This window comes from Mycteria americana, chromosome Z (genome assembly GCF_035582795.1).
Source record: "Mycteria americana isolate JAX WOST 10 ecotype Jacksonville Zoo and Gardens chromosome Z, USCA_MyAme_1.0, whole genome shotgun sequence".
In the NCBI taxonomy this organism is placed as follows: Eukaryota; Metazoa; Chordata; class Aves; order Ciconiiformes; family Ciconiidae; genus Mycteria; species Mycteria americana.
In genome coordinates, this window is record NC_134396.1 from 72,003,135 (window position 1) to 72,023,555 (window position 20,421).

At 37.7% G+C, this 20,421-nt stretch overlaps 1 protein-coding gene across 1 annotated transcript in view; it reads left to right on the forward strand.

The window, feature by feature from the left end:
- The window catches only part of MSH3 (mutS homolog 3), a 121,911-nt gene that overhangs the window by 86,661 nt on the left and 14,829 nt on the right, over positions 1-20,421 (forward strand). Inside the window, exons 19-20 of the mRNA XM_075526557.1 lie at positions 2,520-2,634; positions 6,034-6,191. Coding sequence (XP_075382672.1) covers positions 2,520-2,634; positions 6,034-6,191 — 273 coding nt within the window. The remainder of the gene's footprint in view (positions 1-2,519; positions 2,635-6,033; positions 6,192-20,421) is intronic.

The window sequence follows — 20,421 nt, forward strand, 5'->3', positions numbered from 1 at the left end:
TATGAATTAGTAACATTTGAGATATGTTAAAATACAGAAAATCATATATTAAATGTATGCGGATGAAGGGACATCAACTTACGTATACCTCTGCTTTTATACAGCATTAAAGATACTATTGATCACTTCTGAACTCTTGGGATCTTGTGTGCCTCTATCAAAATCTCTTTGAAAGTAATTGCTCACTTACTTCTGTATACTCAGATGAGAAAACAAACTGAAATCTGATTAATTCACTGTGCAGAGCTTAAATAATTCACTGAATTTTAAAGAGTGGCTTAGAGCTTATAAACTGGCAGGAAGGAGACTTCTCAGTGAAACTTCAGCTGCAGGGAAGGTGTCAATAATTTTGGAGGGCTACTGAAGGAAAGGTGGGACTTTCATATTAACTAATTTAAGTATTTTGGAGGAATAGTTTTTGATTATGAGGATTGTTTCATATCATGCTACCTGAGGCATGTAAATGAGTCATGAAGTCAGGAGCACAGGTGCTCCACACAGTCGTTGCAGAGAGGTAAGCACGTCTTACAGTTTCAAGGTGTCTCAAGCCCCCTGTGTTGGGAGACTCATCCTTTACATGGACAATATACAACATCAGGGCTTGCAGGCAGCAAAGTTAGATACCTAAACGTGATGGTGTAGGTAGCCCAGAGATCATCATCTGATGTTTGAGTATCCACTCTGCAGATTGAATTTGTTTAACTTTAAGCAATACCATTGAAAAGGTAGTACTGAAGGACATGTTACACACCCCCACCCCCATGCCACATGATTGTCTGACTGTGGGAACACCGGGCAGAGAAGACCTTTTGAATGACTGTGGCTGAGGCCCTACTTCAGCAGGCCCCCTTGTCTGAAACCAGAACAGGCAGTCAGGCTCATGGCATCCTGAAACCACATCCTGTCTCACAGTTATGTGGAAGGAGGCTCGAGCAGTTAAAAAAAGGGAATTATTTCCAAAGGCAAGGGCAGAATTATAAAATGGCAAATGGATCATTTAGTTTTCATCTCCCTCTCTTGAATGCAAAGTGGAGAGGTACGGGAGGAAGTGCTTCTAGGTATGTGCTCCTCCCTTTTCAGACTATCACATTACAGCTCCAAGCGGCTGTAACCCATCCAGCAAATGGAGGGTGAAATTTCCTTTCTTTGTCCCCAAGGCCTACGACTCTGTATTGGTTTCATCTCAGCTATACAACTGCTGGAAATATCTTTATGCTAAAAAACCCACACCATTATTAGCTTGCACCTCTTTCCCCAGTGCTTTGTGTTCCTAATATGCCATTTATTTTATCTCCATTTTCCTTTCAAATTGCATCATCATTCTTCAACCTAAGAAAAATCGCACTCCCCACATCTTGTCTTCCCTCTGAAGTCCGCTCAAATTGTTAATTTCTAGTCAGAAAATTCTGTGGCTTTATTCCAGTATTCTCTTTTTCTCAGCTGCTGCCCCTTCCCTAAGTTACTGCTCTTAGCTCAGAGTGATTGTACTTCTAGTGTAGGAAAACATTGCTGAGACATGAAACCACATTTACCTCTCCATTGAATGCTTCACTTCAGTTTATGATGAAAAAGTAAACCTAGGTTGCAGAGAACAAAAAGAAATCATAGTCATAATTCAGTGGAATGTGCTGCTTTTGCATTTTTTTGTTCTGTGAGGAACACACAACTCTTAGAGATGGAGTTTTTCAGACCAGGAGATATGTAACAGAATTATACATGTTATATTAGTAAACATGTAGACATTTGTAGCTAAGGGGGAAGCATTTGAGATAAAACTTATTTTTGCATGGTTTGGAGATGAGAAAATAAGTAGTATTGATCTGGTTTGCATAGTAATTTCTAAAAAGGTACTGACATTTCAGTGTTTCAACTTAGATAGTAAGCTCTTTCTATACACAGTTACTGTTTGACTCTTGTACCTGTTTGGGAGTTGCTGTCAGATTGAGAGCTGCTAATGTTTATAGGATTTACAGCTCTGTCATACTGTAGTCTTTGATTTGTATTGTTTCATGTGTTATCAGTCATAATATACATAGTTGGACAATTCTCTTTACTCCCCATGCTCCAGTTAGGACTTAATGCAGTAACAGGCTGGACCAGTTCATCAGCAAGATCATTCTGAGAATACGAAATGTATCTGCAAAAGATGATACTTTGCAGAAGTTGGTGCAGTGATGGGAAGAAAGCAGCCTGTCCTCCAGTTTGGGGGTTTTGCTATTGTGTGTCCATTTTGTAACAGGTCTTTAGAATACACATAGCAGCTGAAAACATCCCTAGGTAATGAAAAAATGAAGAAAATACTCTAAAATTTCTCTATCCAATCTGCTAATATTTTTTTATAACTGAATGAAACCAAGGAAGTATTTAGAAATATTTGATAGCAATAATTCATTTTTGTCATTTGTATTTTTTTCACAAAAATCTGCATCATAAATGACTCTCCTGCAAACTTTAGTTACAGTAGTTCTAAATGATCAGCTACAATAAACATTGAAATTAATGTTTCTTCCTTTTTGCAGACCAACTGTGCAAGATAATCGGCGAGAAATAATTATAAAAAATGGGAGGCACCCTGTGATTGATGTACTACTGGGAGAACAGGATCAGTATGTTCCAAATACCACTACCCTTTCCGTAAGTACTAAGATACTGTTTGAGCCTCAAAATCATTCAAGGGAAGGAATCTGGGTTATGCTTCTTGGCCAGGAAGTTGAAATAAATAATTTAATCATACAACTGTCTGCTTGGTTGCATTTCAGAGAGGTATTGCTAGACATGATTACATCTGGTTTGTCCTTTTTCTGATATCTTGCGGCCAGACGCTCTCTTTACAACCTTGTTCAGTGTTAACAGTATAAAGAAAAGAAAATTGATCTCAAAATTAGGAAAATGAAAGTTTTAAATGGTTATTTTTTAAAAACAAATGTATAATTACAGTTTTTTAAGAGCATCATCAGAAGGAGTCTGCGTTTCATCATAACTTTATCTCAAATTTGTGGAGTTTTTTAATATACAAAATAGCAACAACTTAAGTTTCTGTGTAATGTGTTACAGGCTCAGTTTTCCAAATTAATTCTAAGATAGCTCAGATTTTTTTTTAGGTATTTCTCTGCTGTGTGTTTTCTTTTCTTTCTGGAAGTATTAATTTCATAACAGCCTTTCTTAATCTGACAATGCAGACTTGGAGCTCTGACTCTTCACTACATAGTATCAAGTACATGCTCTGCAGACTGCACGTTAGTTGTAAGAAGCCTTTCATATTAACATATGTTAAAGATCCCCCATGTGTAGCTTTCAGGCTGCATGTTAGCCATAAGTCTCCCTGTGACTGTTGTTTTCTGCAATAGAGAATGATGTTGAGAAGTAATAAGCCTATTACTTGCTTGGTATTGTTGTCAAGAGGTCAAAGAAAGTATTGGGGGCGCTACTTCTTAACATCTTCTATGCAACGTTACCTAAATTGTATGACCTAAGTTACCTAAAATTGCTATAAATATGCAATTACCATAGGTAGGAAACATTGCTGTATTTTATTTCACATACCTGTTTCTGATAAGCGTATTTTAATTTGTTTCCTTCTTCTTTTTTTCCTGAAAAACTAAAATCTGTCTTTTAAATTACATGTCCTTTTGACATTTTTTTGTTAAATATTTACCTGTCTATATCTTTTTTTAATTACTACATTTCTGTTCATAATGAATATAAAATATATGCTTGCAACTTAACTCTGAATACGTAACTGCCTTTTCATAGAGTAAACATAGGCAAGGTATGAAACAGATGTCACTTTGGAGCATTGCTGTGATAAACACCATTGAAATTTGTATGTATTTCTCTGGAAATATTTTTAAATGCTGTTCTATACTGAACAATGATACAGATATTGTGCAATACTTCAGGGAATGTTTTCAAAATTATTTGTCAACTCCAAATGAGCAACAGATGGCATTTACAAAAAATTCATCATTTCATTCAGTAATCATCATGCACTTTCTGCTGTTAGTCCCATTCTTATGTTAGCTTTCTAAATACTGAATATTACAAAATCAAGTGATCATGGTAGAATCGCTTTTGCCTCCACTGTTGGTCTGAGTTCTCCCTTTTTTGAGAGAGGTGGGTGGGAACCCAGTTTATTAAAATGCCTCTAGTTTTAAACTGCTGTGTTTGAATTAGTAGGAAATGGATGTCCTGTCAGGTTTTCAGCTGAAATGTTGTTAAATATCTAACTTTAGGAAAAGCTTTCTTGTAGTGCCTTGACATAAACATCTTGTTCTTCCATTCCCCTTCTCCTCCCCAGATATTCATGGTACTTAGTACTGTTCATGGTATTTAGTACTTTTAACTTCAGCCATAAATTCCAGTAAGATATTAGCTTATGGTTGTATGCAGTTGTAAGGGCAGATGGGTTTTCTGGTCTGATGTTAGAACATATGTTCTTTCTGAAAGCTGGCTTTGCAAACCAGCCACCAGTCTCACAACAGGGTTGGAGGGACCCTGGAGGGATACCAAACACATGCGAGAAATTTGTGGGTTTTAACAGATGAACTCATTCTGGTTTTAAGTATCTATAAATTCTGTTGTTTTGAGCCGAATGATGGTCCTGATGAAGTTTTAGTAGCAGTATCGAAACTATACCTTGGAGAGTAGAATGTTATGAATTTTGTTCCCATATACTTGTATGCATTTTATTACATCCATCCTTTATGCCTGATAATGGCATTTTCTGGGCTTTGACTTTACTGCGACTTCCTTATGGATGGGGTTTTCTTAGCAAACGCTAAACAGGTTTTTACAAATAATAAATACTGATTGCATGTATCTTCTGTATGATCTGGATTATGACATAAAAGTGACAATCCTATATGAATTCTGTTTGCCTCCCTATTAACAGAATGAAAGCCCAATTGAAAAACAAATCTGTAAGGATCGTGAGGTTTATTCTGTGGACATTTTTCTTTGCTTTTTTTCTTTTTTTTTTTTTTTTTTTTGTCACAGTGCCTGATCAGTTCCAAGTTTCCTAAGTAGCATGGCTAATGTTCATTATGCACAGCTTATTCTTTCTTGCATGCCCCTCCTATACGACAATGGAATATGCTGACTTTTGGTTGATTCATCAATTGTTGGATTTCATTGTATGTACCCTGTAGAAAGCAAAAGTCTAGTTGTCTAAAGTCTTTACATAACTTAATTTCCTAGTCTTGATTCAGGCTATGAGAAAGCTTTATAGATTCATTGATGAGTTTTAATCTTGTATTAGCAATTGTATTGCACCAGAGGAAAACAGTTTTATTCTGGAGCCATAGACATGTAGCAGTATTGTAGGGAGTCTTACAGCTGAGACGAGGTCTTGCATCTGATTTCATTTTCCATAGGATTTCAGTGGTTAGATACACTGATCAGTCAGAGATTGCATACAGTCTGCTCACAATATCTGTGTTGCAGTCAAGTATTGCCAAACTCAGCAATGTCTTGATTTCTTGTTGTAGCCAGTCTGTTTGAAGGTGCATATGTTGTACCAAGGCAAGCAATTATGAATGGGTGTAAAATCTAGGTCAGGTCTTTGTCAGCCAGATCTTCTCCCCATTTGGCAATGAGAACTCCAACTGGAGAGGAATTCAGATCACAACCAAATTAGGACAGCACTGGCTATGCTGAAGGCTGATGAGTTTCTCCCTTTCTCCAAAGGAAATTGTGCAGAAAGTTCTTGGAGTGCTTTCTTGGCTCCTTGGTGGAGAAAGGGAAGGTTCCTCCTCACTCTGTCCATTTTGCTCAAGGGTGATGGAAATTGTTTGCAATGCTGCTCTCTCACCAGCCTGGAGAGGTCTTAGGAAAATTTATTCATCTGAGGCTTCATAATATCTTGAAAAGTGAATGCCATGAACTCCAAGAATGAAGGAAGCTGTTCACCTAGAAACAGAATGTTTAATCCTGAGGACTTGTCCTTTATCCCTCTAAGCACATATACACACCAGACTTCCTTATAAAAGTGCCATGTGCAGGACAGTTTATTGGACCACTGTTTTATATTTCCAGGCAGATGGTGAAAGAGTCATGATAATAACTGGACCCAACATGGGAGGAAAGAGTTCCTATATAAAGCAAGTTGCACTGATCACAGTCATGGCACAGATTGGTTCTTACGTTCCCGCAGAGGAGTCGACAATTGGTGTTGTGGATGGTATTTTTACCAGGTAATCTTTCAAAACTTACTAGATGTTTATGAAAACATTATTGTGGTGGGGGGTGTGTGTATATCAAAGTATAATTTCATTTTTCATTTAGAACTTTAGAATTTCTACTTGAAGTTTCCTTTTTCATTTTAAATACATACATTGGTTGTTAGGTTTTGATTCTGGTTTTCTGGTAAGCTATAGTACTTGTTTTGAAATCTTTGAATCTTTAAAGGATAAGAATGTTAATATGTCTGTCTTGATTAAGATCCAGATATCTAACTTCATCTGCCTGAATGGACATCTCAGCCAAATTTATCCTGCCGGGTGATAGCCAAATGATGTTTCCCCTAAAATGAATGCTGTCACCTCTAAAAATCATGTCACAGTTTCTGCTGTGCAGCACAGCTGCACATACGATATTTAAGACTGAGAATTTGGGGCCGTGTATATTCTATGCTTACTACCCTTCCTGTACTATCAGTCTTGAACACACTTGATGTCTTTTAAAGGATGAATAATGGCAGTTCATTTCACTCAGCCTCATTTTTAAGATAGTGCTGAGTAATTTTTAAAGATTATCAATACAGTCAAACTTTTGTATTTCATAATCTAATATTACTGAGGATTATCCAGCTGTTTTTTCCCCTTTTTCTTTAATCTATTTTTTAATCAGCAAAAGTTCTGTGTTACTAATGGTATTTGAGATGGATAATTATTTATGGTTATAAGTTTCACAACAATCATGTATCTGTGGTAGAATTATCTTTCCTGAAATTGTAGTTCTGTGATGGCAGTGTGCATTTCAGAGTTAACTTTTAACAGAGAATCTGAAATACTACTCAGCTGGGATTGCTTCATCATATAAAGATGTTGTGTTTTTATGCCTCACTGTGTCATGACAAAAATGAATGAAATCGCGCTTTGATGCGTTTCAGTGCTAAGCAGTTGAACAAATTAGAAAACAATTTGTATTATCTTTCCAAAATTAATTGGACCTGAAAATTCAAAATGGTTAATTTCTTTCCCTATCCTGTGTTGAAAGTAATTGACTGGCTGACTGGATGAGCGTTTCTCCCTGCCTGTGGCAGAGGACTTGCACTAGATGATCTTTAAGGTCCCTTCCAACCCAAACAATTCTATGATTCTATGATTCTTGAGGGGACATGGAGATACACAAGATCTGATTTACTTTACAGAAAAAACATTACAGCATTACTAACAATTTGAAGATTATTTTTGTCTTTCTCTGTGTTTTGTAGGTGAACTTAAGAGTACTTTACTTGTGTTCACACTGACTTAATTTCTAACCATATGCGTATGTCTGTTACTCTTAAGTTTAGTATCCCCTTTCCTCTACTTTTATTTGACTGTCATTGCAACAGGATTATTTCTGCAGGAAAATTAAGGAACATGACACAGTCACTGGGAGTGCCATTTTGTTTTGTGCCCACTAGAAAGTGAACAAATTGGGTTTTTGTCTTTCTCATGGTTTAACCCCAGCTGGCAACTAAGCCTCACACAGCGCTTGCTCACTCCCCCTGGTGGGATGGGGGAAAGAATTGGAAGGGTAAAAATTAGAAAACTCATGGGTTGAGATAAAGACAGTTTTAATACGTAAAGCAAAAGCTGTGCACACAAGCAAAGCAAAACAAGGAATTCATTCCCTCCTTCCCATGGGCAGGCAGGTATTCAGCCATCTCCAGGAAAGCAGGGCTCCATCACGCGTAACAGTGACTTGGGAAGACAAACGCCATCACTTTGAACGTGTCCCTCCCCTTTCTTCTTCTTCCCCCAGCTTTATATGCTGAGCATGATATCCTACGGTATGGGACATTCCTTTGGTCAGTTGGGATCAGCTGTTCTGGCTGTGTCCCCTCCCAGCTCCTTGTGCACCCCCAGCCTCCTTGCTGGGGTGGGGTGAGCAGCGGAAAAGGCGTTGACTCTGTGTAAGCACTGCTCAGCAATAATGAAAACATCCCTGTGTTATCAACACTGTTTCCAGCACAAATCCAAAACACAGCCCCGTACTAGCTACTGTGAAGAAAATTAACTCTATCCCAGCCAAAACCAGCACAGTCCTCTACAGTGTGAAAACCTTGAAATGAGTATCTGAGTTCCAGGTGTTCCCCAGTGTATTTCTCTGATTCCACTTAGCTTTTCTCTACATTACAGGTATTTTCACATCTGTTCTGATAAGGTAGTGTGGTTGAAGGTCAAACTTACGCTTTTTGATTTCAAGTCAAGCAGACCTAGACTGTGTTACTTACTGGCTGTGAGGTTTCAGACCGTTTAATTTGAAGCCCAGTCAGATTCTAACACAGGAAATTGATTTGATTTTTTTCCCCTGTCTAAATTAGCTTTGGAAGCTCAGCTGGATATGCCATTATTCATTCAATGTGAAATGTGTCAAACACCAGATGAATATACTAAAGAATTACTTAAATTTTTGTCATTGCACTTGCAATTAAGAGTAAACTAATTGGCTCAATATTAATCAAGAAGAAATTGAAAATACATTATTGAGATAGAAATAGCCATGCATTAGTTAAAAGGTTAACAGGAAGCAAAAAAGCTGAGTTTATGTATTGCTTTCCTTCAGAAATGCAGGATGGTCACTTCAATTTGTAAAAGATTATCAGTGGAACTTCTTGTCTGTGCATCTGTTTAAACTTTTGTCCTCTGTATAGTGTAATTTGAGGGAATCGATTGTACTGTTGGGACATGCATTAGCCATTTGCGATATACTTACAGGATATTAATTCTTGACCCAGTTGTAGCTATCCTTCCAGTACAAATGTTTAGGAGAATACTTGCATTATGATTTTGCTTCAGCCTGTGGAGTATGGGGGCTTTCCTTGCTCTATATATCCAAGTAATGACATCCGTGCTCCCCAAGTTGGTGAGTTGTCACTGCTCTTTTCTGTCCCGCTGTGTTTGATTGTCAGCAGCCACAAAGTGGTCTTTAGTGCCCAGTCTGGTCTTTGCCTAACTCCTGCTTCATTTTCACCTTCTCCAAATCATGAACTTTACCCTCTGCAACCAGAAAAGGAGTAACTTACCAGATTCTGCAACTCAGAGGCTCAGGGTGTGCAGGGACTGTCCAGGAAGTAGGCACCTCTATTCTGGTTCATTTGGTTTTTTTGGATTGTATTTGGTTTTTTTTTTCCCCAGGGTTCTGGGAAAGGTCTTAAAGTATGTAAGTCTGTCAGCCCAGGTGCATGTGGTAGTATATTCCAGGTATTTCTTAGCCCTAGGAAGCTATCCTTGTAATAGTTTTTAATGCTTGGTTAGAGGAGAGAAACAACAAATTCAGCAGCCACATGATATGTTCCTACATTGTTTCTTTAATGCTCTGGCTGAACATACATTTCTAAAGCCTCAGCTTTTGCCAACAAGTCTCCTCTGGTACGGAATGATCTTGAAGAGATCAGAGATTTTCTCTTAACTCATCCCCTATTTTGCTTTTTTGTTTTGTTTTCTTTGTCTGTGTGTTTGCTTTGGGGGTTGTTTTTGTTTGGGGTTTGGGTTTTTTTAAATAGAATACAGCTATGCAGACCTTTCTGCACTGCCACCCCAGGCCACAAGTGTCTTCCTGGAAAATGGGATTTTTTTGTTGATAACTTTGGTATATTTTTAATCTTTTAAAAACATTGCATGGGAAGATGTCAGTTTCCAAGCTATTTTCATCACTGCCATGGTGTGTTGTTTTCTAGATGCTGCTATTAGCATAGCACCCCTGCTGTGAGGGATGCTTTACAGGCTGACTCTGAGGAGTTCAGTGCATCAGGGGCACCAACAGTTCTGCTGCTTGCTAAATTTTTCGGAATATTGGTGCTTTATACTGCAGTCTCTTTTTTGTTAGTAGACTGCATCTTCAAAGTGTGAATTTATATAGGTTTAAGACATTAACATTCGTCTACAATTTGTATCTGTGTTCTAAGTAGGGTTTCCATGGAAATTGAAAGGTTGCTACTATGGTTATTCCTTTGGATATATTTAGTATTTATGTATTATAGCGTCTCTAAATTGACTTTAAATACTGTATTATATTAAACATTTTTAAAGATGCAAAGGGAATTGTCTTGCTTACAGGTACAGTGAAAATAGGCATGATTCATCTTCATTACTGGGTGTATAGACACAATACAGTGCTAAGGCTAGTCCAAACATTTCAGAGTAGTGTTGATAATTTCATCCTAAAGAGGGGGAAAGGGAGAGAATCTTCCACTGCATAATGTCCCTAAGCCCAGATGATATGCTGTTACAAGTCTGTAAATTGAAAAATTGGAAGGGGGAAGAGTAATTTCGTACAGTACCCTGCTTGTGTTGTTGACTTCTTAAGGAAGTCTCTGAGTGCTCCTACGGACTCTCCCAAATCTCACCATTTCTTATGTGTAAAAACAACCTTGCTATTTCCATTGCTGTGCTTTGTTCCTAATCCTGGGAAGGGGGTGCTAGGGGTTGTGAAATAAGTAAAAAGTTTTGCTTTATTGTTAGGTGGCTCCAGCTTCATAACATCAGCCTAAAAAGACACTAAATAATTTTCTATATATCTGTGGTTTTATTTAAAGCTAATTTTAGAACAAACGTCTATATTATTAAAGTGTTTGTATAAATTTCTCACTTGAAATTCCATACTTCCATTATTTTTTTTATGACTCAATGTATGTGTAAACCATTTTTATACAAAAAGTTACTACTTTTCAGACCGTATGCTATGCCCATTATTTAAGAGATAACTCTGTAATATGGAGGGAGTACACATAGTTTGAGGATGTTTTGCTGGTTGATATTTTCTTCTTCTTTTTTTTTCTTCCTTCTCCAATAAGGGATAATGTTTTCATGCAACCTTCGCTTAAAGAATTTAACTTAATCAGTGCCATTATAATTAAGAATTTTAGAAGAGTTTTGGAAAGCTCAGCACCCAATCTATATTGACTTTCAATGGGATTTGAGTATTTAATTCTCTGATGTTTGAAAATTCCCATCCAGCTTTCTTCTTGCAGTAAATGAGTTCAATTTTTGCTTTCAATTAACTGTCAATTTCTGTTAGTTCTTCTAATATAGTTATTCAGACATTAAAATTAATATAATGATTCTCTGTGTTTGTGTAGAAAGACAAAGGAAGTGTGGACACGCACATATGGAGGAACTAATGAAAGACATTCTGTTGACCTAATCATGCGTTCAGAAGAGGTGATGTTTAGCTGCTGAAGGAAACTGACCTTTAAAGAGGTCCCACTTACAATCAATTATTGATATAATTTCTTACAGCTAGAAAACTTCAGCCTACTTCCTGTAGGTCACCAGTAGCTCTTCATGAGGGTCAATTTTCAAAATTGAGAGAGAGAATGTTATAACAATTTGAAGGTAAAATATGTTCAAATAAACAAGCTAATTAATAGTTCACATTACTAAATGCCTTGTATTCAAGATTTTAAGAATCAATTTATTGAAATCACAAGCTACCATTAGAAAGAATACTGTAAAGGAGACCAACTCCTACCAGCTCTAGGTGATGGTAAAGGGACAAAGAAGAATTTCCTTCCTGGAGCACTTACCTGCCTGACTTTATCTTCTTTTGTTGAAATAAAAGCTATTTCACTTATTTCAGTGGTCAGACATAAGTATGCACAGTCACACTATGGTGACATACATCTTCCAGTGAGGTTTCATACCATCAGCCAAACTGGGCATAGTATTAAAGGTGCAGCTTCAGTTGTCTGAACTAATACATTGCACTGTGCTTCAATCGCATTTGAAAACTGCCTCTTGCAGGTTATGTGCCACATGCTTAAAGGTTAAAGGAATAAATAGAAGCATCAGTAAGATGCATGTAGATTATCCTCTCATGCACTTCATCTCTCTCAAGAGTTATCTTGTTGTTTACTGAGTCTCAGCATGTCTGTAATCCTCATGATGGTAAAGAAATAGAGTTTGAATTGTCTAAGAAGGTATATTAGGAAAACAGAGGGGTGGAGGAGGTTGGCAATACAGGTTAACAGGTGGTAGTGGTAGGTTGCCTAGGTAAGCAACAGTTTAATTCTTTCACTTTATGTAAGTGAAGTCACTTCTTTCACTTAGTAGTGTAGTGTAATTGTATTTGCAATTTGTAGTGTAATTAGTATTGCCTTGAAGTGCCTGCACTTCAAGACAGTTGCCTTGGTATAGGCTCTGCGCATCATCTGTATTTAGGTGTACAGAACTTTGTCCTACATTTTATCCTTGTAACAGATGATTTAAATGTATTTTTAACACGGAGGCCACTCCTTATTGCTAAGTCTATAGTTAGGAGATACTCAGTTCAAATTCCACTGTATATCTGAAAATGTGAAAACAGATGGTGGTTGCTCACCTCAGCTAGGGAGGGACGGTTTTGTTCTTCTAGCTTGTATTACATGTCTATATACAGGGTTTTTCAGATAGACATGGCCACAAGTGGAATCCTGAATGTGTCTGTTCTAGAGTTTAAGTTACACAGCTATTTTGGCATTTTCTTGTCTGTCTTTCTTCCTTGTATAATGATTTTGAACATTTGTAATAGTTGCTCATTCAACTAAAACTAGAGTGCAGAAATCTTTAGGCAGCTGATCCTTGTGTGTCTGTTTAGCATGACAAAGTTTCAGAGCCGTATAAATTAGGGCCTCTGACTTTAAGCTGTTGCCATCATATAGTGACCTGATGCTTCTAATTGATTCAGCAGAAGCTGTGTCTTGCTGAGGTATTTGCATGTGTCCCTGGCTTGCATGCAGTCTATTTGTGTTCCCAGATGTGGAAACCAAGAGAGAGCATCAGGTTCAGGCTGTGCTTCTTGAAGGTGTCTTTGAAGGCAGTCTTCAGACCCCAGTGCAGAGACCTACCTCATTGCCCTTCATACACAGGAAACTGCTCTCAGCTTTTGTAATCTTTGGGTCTATAGGAGAGGGAGGAGGCAGAAGAAAGGAAAGGATGTTTGCTACATGGGTTGAGAACTGCCAGCCTCATCCAACACTGAAATAATGAGGGAGTTTCATCCCCCTCGCCACTGGACTTAGTTGGGTCATTTTATTTCAAGTCCAGCAGGATCCAGTGCCAGCCGTGTACCTTGCCAAGGAGTGGCGATTCTGAGTGGATCAATGGGTTCAGTAAAGGGCAGGAATTTTGATCGCTACAAGGGACAACAGCACTACTGAGAGACTTGCCAACTGAAGACCACCTCCTGCTCTTGAAAATTACGTTTCAGGACCTACCCGTGTCAGCATCAGCTGTGTCCTCACAGCTGTTGCATGTGGTGGTGCAGTTCAGGGGACTTTACTCACGCCCTCATCTGCTCAGTCTTTCTAGAGTCTAGGAAAACATCTCTGAACAGGCTGTATCTACCCTTGAAAAGACATCCCAGGTGCATGCATTACTCAGTTTTGACATAGGAGTATCAGTGAGCAAGGTACCACCAATCAGTCCCAGACCAGCACATCACTCCAGCCTGGCTTTTTTATCCCAGTTGAGCCTGCTTTCTTGTGACAGAGTGGCACTCTGTGTTAGAGGCACCCTAGTAGTGCCCACCAGATAATCCTTCTTTCTCTTCTAAGAAACAGAATAGGTGCAAGGAAAGCAAGCTCCTTCTGTCTTCTCAGTTCTTTGGACAAAGTGACCAGGCATGTTTTCAACCCTTTGCACAAGTCCTCCAGTCAACTTATATTATGCATTCCAGTTTAAAGAAGAAATGGCATTATTTATACATATGCCTGGCTTAGCATGGTGACACTGATGAGATTAAGTCTCTCTTTGTCAGTAGGAAGCTGCTTTAAAGGCCAAGACATTTCATCACAGGGTCCCTCTAAGTGGGTAACTCAATGCGTCGTGCTGTTCTGCCAGCTGGTGGCTGTATTTCCCTTGCTGCCTGTCAACACTTGCTGTGCTACTGCTCAGGTAGTATCCTCAACTGATCCTGAAATCCACAAAGCTGAGATGTGGGCCATTTCACTTACATTTGTAAGCATTGCACGCTCACGTTGGTGAGAGCTTGATGTTAGATTTTAAAAAGCTGTATTTGAATGCCTGCTTGACTCGTGACTGGCACTCCTCATTTCTGTCATCCTGTGAGCAGAAAGACCTGTGTCAGTCACGTGCGATTGGATCCACAAAGATGGAAGAGGAAAGGGCATTTACATATCCCAAAGTGACATTTCTTGTATGAGGTACTACAGCCATCATGGATCCTTTCACCCATATTATTTCTAAGCCTTGGTAGTTGGCACCTGAAAGATAATTTACTGGCCAGAAAATAAGGGAAAGTTTGTGGCTGCACCTGTGTAGGCTCATGCAAGAATGCAGAATGCATGGAGCCCTTGGCTTGTTCACATAACCCCTGCAAGGACTGCAAGTGTCTCTGCTTTTGCAGGGTGTGTGCAAGAGGTCTCTTCCCATTGGTGTGCATGACTTTTTTGGTTTGTTTGTTTTCCTTGTGCCAGAAAGATCTCGTATATTGTCAATGGCATGATCATCAGCTGAAGAGCACAAACATGAGATGCAGAGGTCTTGGGAGAGTGTAAATAATATGTTCTTTCTGTCAGATCCTCTTACTGTGCACAGCAGAGCGTGGCTATTCCTCTGCCAAGGTGAAAAAACAAACTGGGGTCAGCTTCTGACTGGCATATTGCTCTCCCGTGTAGGAGAAGTACAAGTTTATTCCACCTACAGGTGTATATTACAAAGGCAGAACTGTGACTAGGTGTAGCAAATTCTTATATTTGATACAAGGGACCTTTAGGAAAAACTGGAGTTGTTTTAAGGTCCCTAATGCTTGGGCATGGTCTAGAAGATAAGAGATGATAATCTGGAAAGAAATGCTGTTAAAGCTTAGAGGACAGTTTAGGGATGAAGGATTTCTTCAGAGTAAACTAAAAAACCCGAGAAAACTCAGCCCTTATTAATCCACATTTCTTTAAAGGCTGTGCATCAAATGTGCCATAATGCTTTCTTCTGTATGTTTTATTGAAAATGTCTGTTTGTCTGATCTCTAAATGGTGGAGTTGACTTTCAAAAACATCGGGTCTTACAATAGATATATTTTGGATATTACCTCCCTAAATACTTTAACAGCTATTTAATTCTGACAACTTGACAAACTCATATTACTGTTTTGTCAAGAGTGTGTGGAGCGGAAAGAAACCAGTAGACAAACCTTGCTATTTTGTCTCTTGACAAACATTTTTTTTTTTTAACTGGATAAAGTGTACATATTTATGGCATCATTACAAATTTTACTACTATTAAAAATCATTATGGAAAGAAAATACTGCATTAACACCTGCAAACATTTGGGCAATCAATTTTGGATGTTTGTATTTACTTTTTCTTTGCTTCATTGGAATGTCACCATCATAAAAACTTGAAAGATGTTTAAAATTGCATGATTTACTATAACAGATTAAAATGTTCCAAGGCTTGTTAAGAATACATTTTATAAGAAATCTTGAGAAAGTCAGAAAGCACAGGATGAAGTGGTATGTGAAGCAGGAAAAAGAGAATGTTTCTGTCAGAATGGAAATTGAGTGGAAGATGTTTTCCAAGTGCTTTTCACAATAAATTGAAATCTGAGGTAAATCACTTAAGAATAAAAACAAAACAGTGCTCGTAAATATTGATGAAAATGAATGTTCTATTGATCTAACTGCTGGTGGCAAAAAACTTCCATTTTTTTGTAACTAGGCAAATAATGTTGCACTTAATTTCATTCCAGTTTTACGAGTTGATCAGTAGAAGGGAGCTGCACAGGAGCAGGACAGAGAGAGAAAATTTTTGTATTTAAAATAATAAATAAGTAACAAGCGCCATTATTTCAGAGCTTCATTGCAGAAATGGTGCTATTTGCACAACAATAGGCGAACTGAGGTTGAGAAAGGAGGAGTTTATGACCAGAATGCATCTTGTTACGTTCTTTGCTACTTATGCATTGCTTGGTTCATGGATGAGCTGTATTTGCAAAGAGACTGCCCAGGAACTTACTTGCTTGAAAATGGTTTAGAAGCATTCTTCATTAGAAGACTCCTCCTAAATAGTGTTTTCACTAAACATGATAAAGAAATGGACATCCTCCATCCAAAGCTACTCTGTGTACTTAACCTTGATTGCTGAGGGGGCAGCATGCTAATGACATTTTAAAATGATTACTAGTGTGCAGGGAAGACTTGGGGAGCTTTTATGTCTTAAATGGCCCTGTCCCATCTTATTGTTAGTCCTTAATTCTATGAGTGGAGTATGAGGGTATTGCTTTTCACCCCTTGAGGGGGTCTGCATTGATTTTGTTCTGTAATAAATCTTAAACAAAATATACTATACTTGGAATTATACATGAGAGATTACATAATCATGACTTTTTTTTATCTTTTTTTTTAATCTACTGAAAATTATTTCCCTCAGGTTACTGCATCATTACCATTTCAGGATTTCTGTGTTTCTTTTAGAATCCTTGTGCTTGCCACAGCCTCCAAAATTAGTCGGATCATGGGGCTGGACTGGCATAGGTTTTGTGCATTCACATACTTAGCAATAATAAGTTGTTGGCCTTTCTGACAAACTCTTCAGTGTTTTGCCAGAATAGGATATAGCCTCTCGTTTTTATGTCACATGCGAACTTTGTTCTTAACTCAAAAGGCCAGTTACCAAACTAAAAAATTCCTTGCCTCCATTTATTGGTTTATTAAGCTTTATTGATTTCTTTGAGGCTGACAGTATAGGATTATGAAGATTAGTCTTCCTGTCTGTCCTAGAAATATCACTTAAATCACAAAACGTGGCATGAAGATTCAGCTAGTCAGCTTCTTCATACCTTTATCATAAAAATCTAGGCTACAAAATTCTAGTCTTGAGGTGACAGCAGAGTTTGGCAGGGCAGTCTGCAGGCATCCCGTGTAATACAGAAATCACTAGGAGATTGCATGCTGAATAGAAACTGTGGAGGAGTTTATCTCAGCAGAGCAACTTGTCTGTATGTTACCTTGTTTTGGCCAAAAGTGGTTGATGCCTTGTTGGATTTTTTCCTTCTTCTTTCTTTTTTAAAATTTTTTTTACACCTGAAAATAAATGTTTAAATTTAAAGTCATTCAAATTTTCCTTTGAACAAAACCTAGATTCTCTCAATTTTCCTGTGCAGTTGGACTCTGAAAGATAAGGGTCAGAAAATTTAAAAGGAAAGGTACTTTTTTCACATCTTTGTTTATTCTATATATATGTAGTAATGCTTACTGGTTTTGCCATACACATTAATTTATGTATTGTGCAGAAAGTAGGGAACTGTTCCCTACTTTCAAAGCCATCCCAAATGACTGGCAGGTCCACACAAGAATTTTATATACTGATATGCTAAACAAGTGTTGTTTGTATTGCTCTGGAAAGCAACAATGACAGTCAGACAAACAGAGCTTGTTAGTTGTCAAGAATCCAAAAGTAATTTTCAGAAATGTTACTTCTTTATGGCAGAGTAATTTATTTCGTTTTGTTCTTGCTTAATTGTATTTGTGTTTATTGCCAGAATAACAAAAATTACTTAAGCCTTTCATTTATGCTTACAGTCATATAATTACACCTCTGGGGTAAATTATTCCCAGCTTTCAGGGGAAAAAAAGGGTGGTGCATTAAATTCATTGCACCTATTTTCTATCATGTGGAGATCTTCTCTTTGAAGAAGAAGAGACTAAGTAAAAGTTGTAGTTGGTGTTGTTAAATTGAAATTATTTTGTTCTGTTTTTCTAGAAAAGTTATGTCTTGGACGTATCACTACATTTGAACTGTAACTATTTCTGACAGTGTTCTGTAGCTCTGTAAAAATAAATTAAGCTGTACTATGCATGTATTTGTAGCTAATTTAGCTTCATGCCTGTTCCTTTCACAGTAACATGCATCTGCAGTGTTAGGTTTATATCTCATATACATATAATAATATAATATTTAACAAAACAGTCTTTGGTTTAAATACATGGCATTTGATAAAATCTGTAAATACAAACAACTGTTTTGTTTGCAGGGGTTTAAATCAGGCTTGAAAATTCATTTAAGTCAATGAAAGACAGTTATTTATATATACAGTGAGATTTATCAAACAGTTTCGGCTGCATATTGCAGGATTCCTGAAAGGGATTGAAAGGCTTTCCCCATGGCGGGGGGGGAATTTGCCTGCAAAGCTGAACAGCTCTTTTACAGTAAAGTTGAAACTCTTACCTTGAATGGTGGTATTTACCTTTCTAAAACCCTTCCATGCTATGATTTAACCTAGTCACAATTTGAATTGGATTTTCTGTAGCGTCCACAGGTTTAAAGGGGAAAAGTTCACTTGCGCTGAATGCTTCAGCTATTGTCCCTAGTCTGTTGCTATAGTTTCTGCTTTTTAATCCCCCCTTGGCCTCAATCCTTCAGCTACATATGCACATTAACTTAATTACCTTGAGTTCCCTTGCTGGAATCTGAGAGTAGTAGGTGTAAACCTGTGCATATTTTAGGGTTGGGTTTTTCTGTCTTCATTTTTTCAGCTTCTTCAGGCTAATATTGATGGCTTGCAAATAAACACCCTAATTTGAATATCTATGCTTATAATTTACCCTTCAGCAAAATGATTGTACTCTTAATCTGTTATTTCTCGTGACCATCAATAACATTTGCACAGTGTTAATGGTTTCCTGCAGAGAAATCGGGGTAGAAGCATGTTTCTGGAGTTCCAGTCGCTTAATGGAGCCTTCATAAACTTCTCCATCTAGTATTGGCCTTCTGGTATGCACTGCTTGCACTGGCAGATCTCAGGCAGAAGGAGAAGCTGCAATAAAACCTCAGTTTGGTACCTCTGTACAGGAACGAATCATAGCTTCCTCACTGAGGGCAAGAAAAAGAAATGCTTAGTTCCGTGTTTGAGTAAATGTAAAAGCTGATGAACCTGTTGAAAGCAATCCATTGATACATTAGGTATAAAATCGTTTGCATGTTTGAACGTGGAATTTAAGCTATTACTGTTGTGTCCTTGTTCTGCTGCCAGACACCCCACTTCTCCAAGGGCTCAGCCCTTGTGCCCTGAGAGCCAGCTGCTGTAGGTTGTGAGTAACATGGGGTGGAGAAAGTGGAACTTAGACTTGAGCAAATCCAGTTTTAAAATACAATGGAAAATTTTAAAATTAACCAGAAATCTGCTGGATTATTTATTAACAGTGGATGATGTATTTGCGCGAGGTGACCAGTATTTTTAAGGAGTTCTCATATTACTGAGCGTATCATTGCTGAATTTCAGAAAAGGACTTTCTCAGGTGTTCTTCACTAGGTAATGTAGCATAAGCTTTTGGAAGAACAATTGAATTTCTATGCTTTATAAAGCGTTAGGAATGAGAGGATATTGGTAACTTCTTGTCACTCAGTGACTGTATTGACTAGACTGGTACTTTGTCGTCTGAACTCAATCCTACCTCTTCTGTCAGTTGAGGTGAAGCTTTTAAAATATGGAATGTTCACTGCCATCCACGGATGTTTTTCTTTCCTCTGGCTTTCAGCAAAAAAATCAATGCAGTTCACATCTTGAAAGCTAATCCTGTTAGATACGTTTCTTTTAATATACTGGGGTGCTAGTGTGTGCAGCATGCCTCTGATGGCCAGGTCCATAAGGTAATGAGGATTTAAGTGATGACTTGTTCTGGCTATTTCAATTACCTAGTGATATGGAAAAGGAAAAAAAAAAGGTAAAAAGTGCTATGAAACTGAGTATTAAAATCACTTTAGACTTGCTTTTCTTTCCAGGATAATGCAAAGTATGTATCCCTAGTAGTCTTAGGTTTTACTAGTTTCATTAATTTCTCAGTGACTATCATATGTCTACATATCCTATGTCTAGAATATCATATGTCTACAATAATTTACAAGGTAAAAACGTATTTTACATTGAATGTATAATGCATTCTGTCAGGCTTTTCAACAACTGTTCTTCTAAACTGGGTAACATACCATCAGTATTTCTTCATTTAAAATTTGCAAATAAGCAGTTGTAGAAATTGTTGAGCACATGTGTGCATGTTGACTGTGAATAGGTTAGTATCATGAGCATCTTCTGATTTCCAATCATCATTGTCCACGTAACTTTGCAGACATTTACTTCTTAGAAGTTGCCCATGAATAATGCAAAAATAACTATCCTGATAGTAATGCTTTCTGTCATACGCAGGATAAGAGTTATTTTTTAAAATTCTGTAATTGCAGTTTCTGTAAATTATTTTCCTTCTTGTCAGTTTTTGGTGTG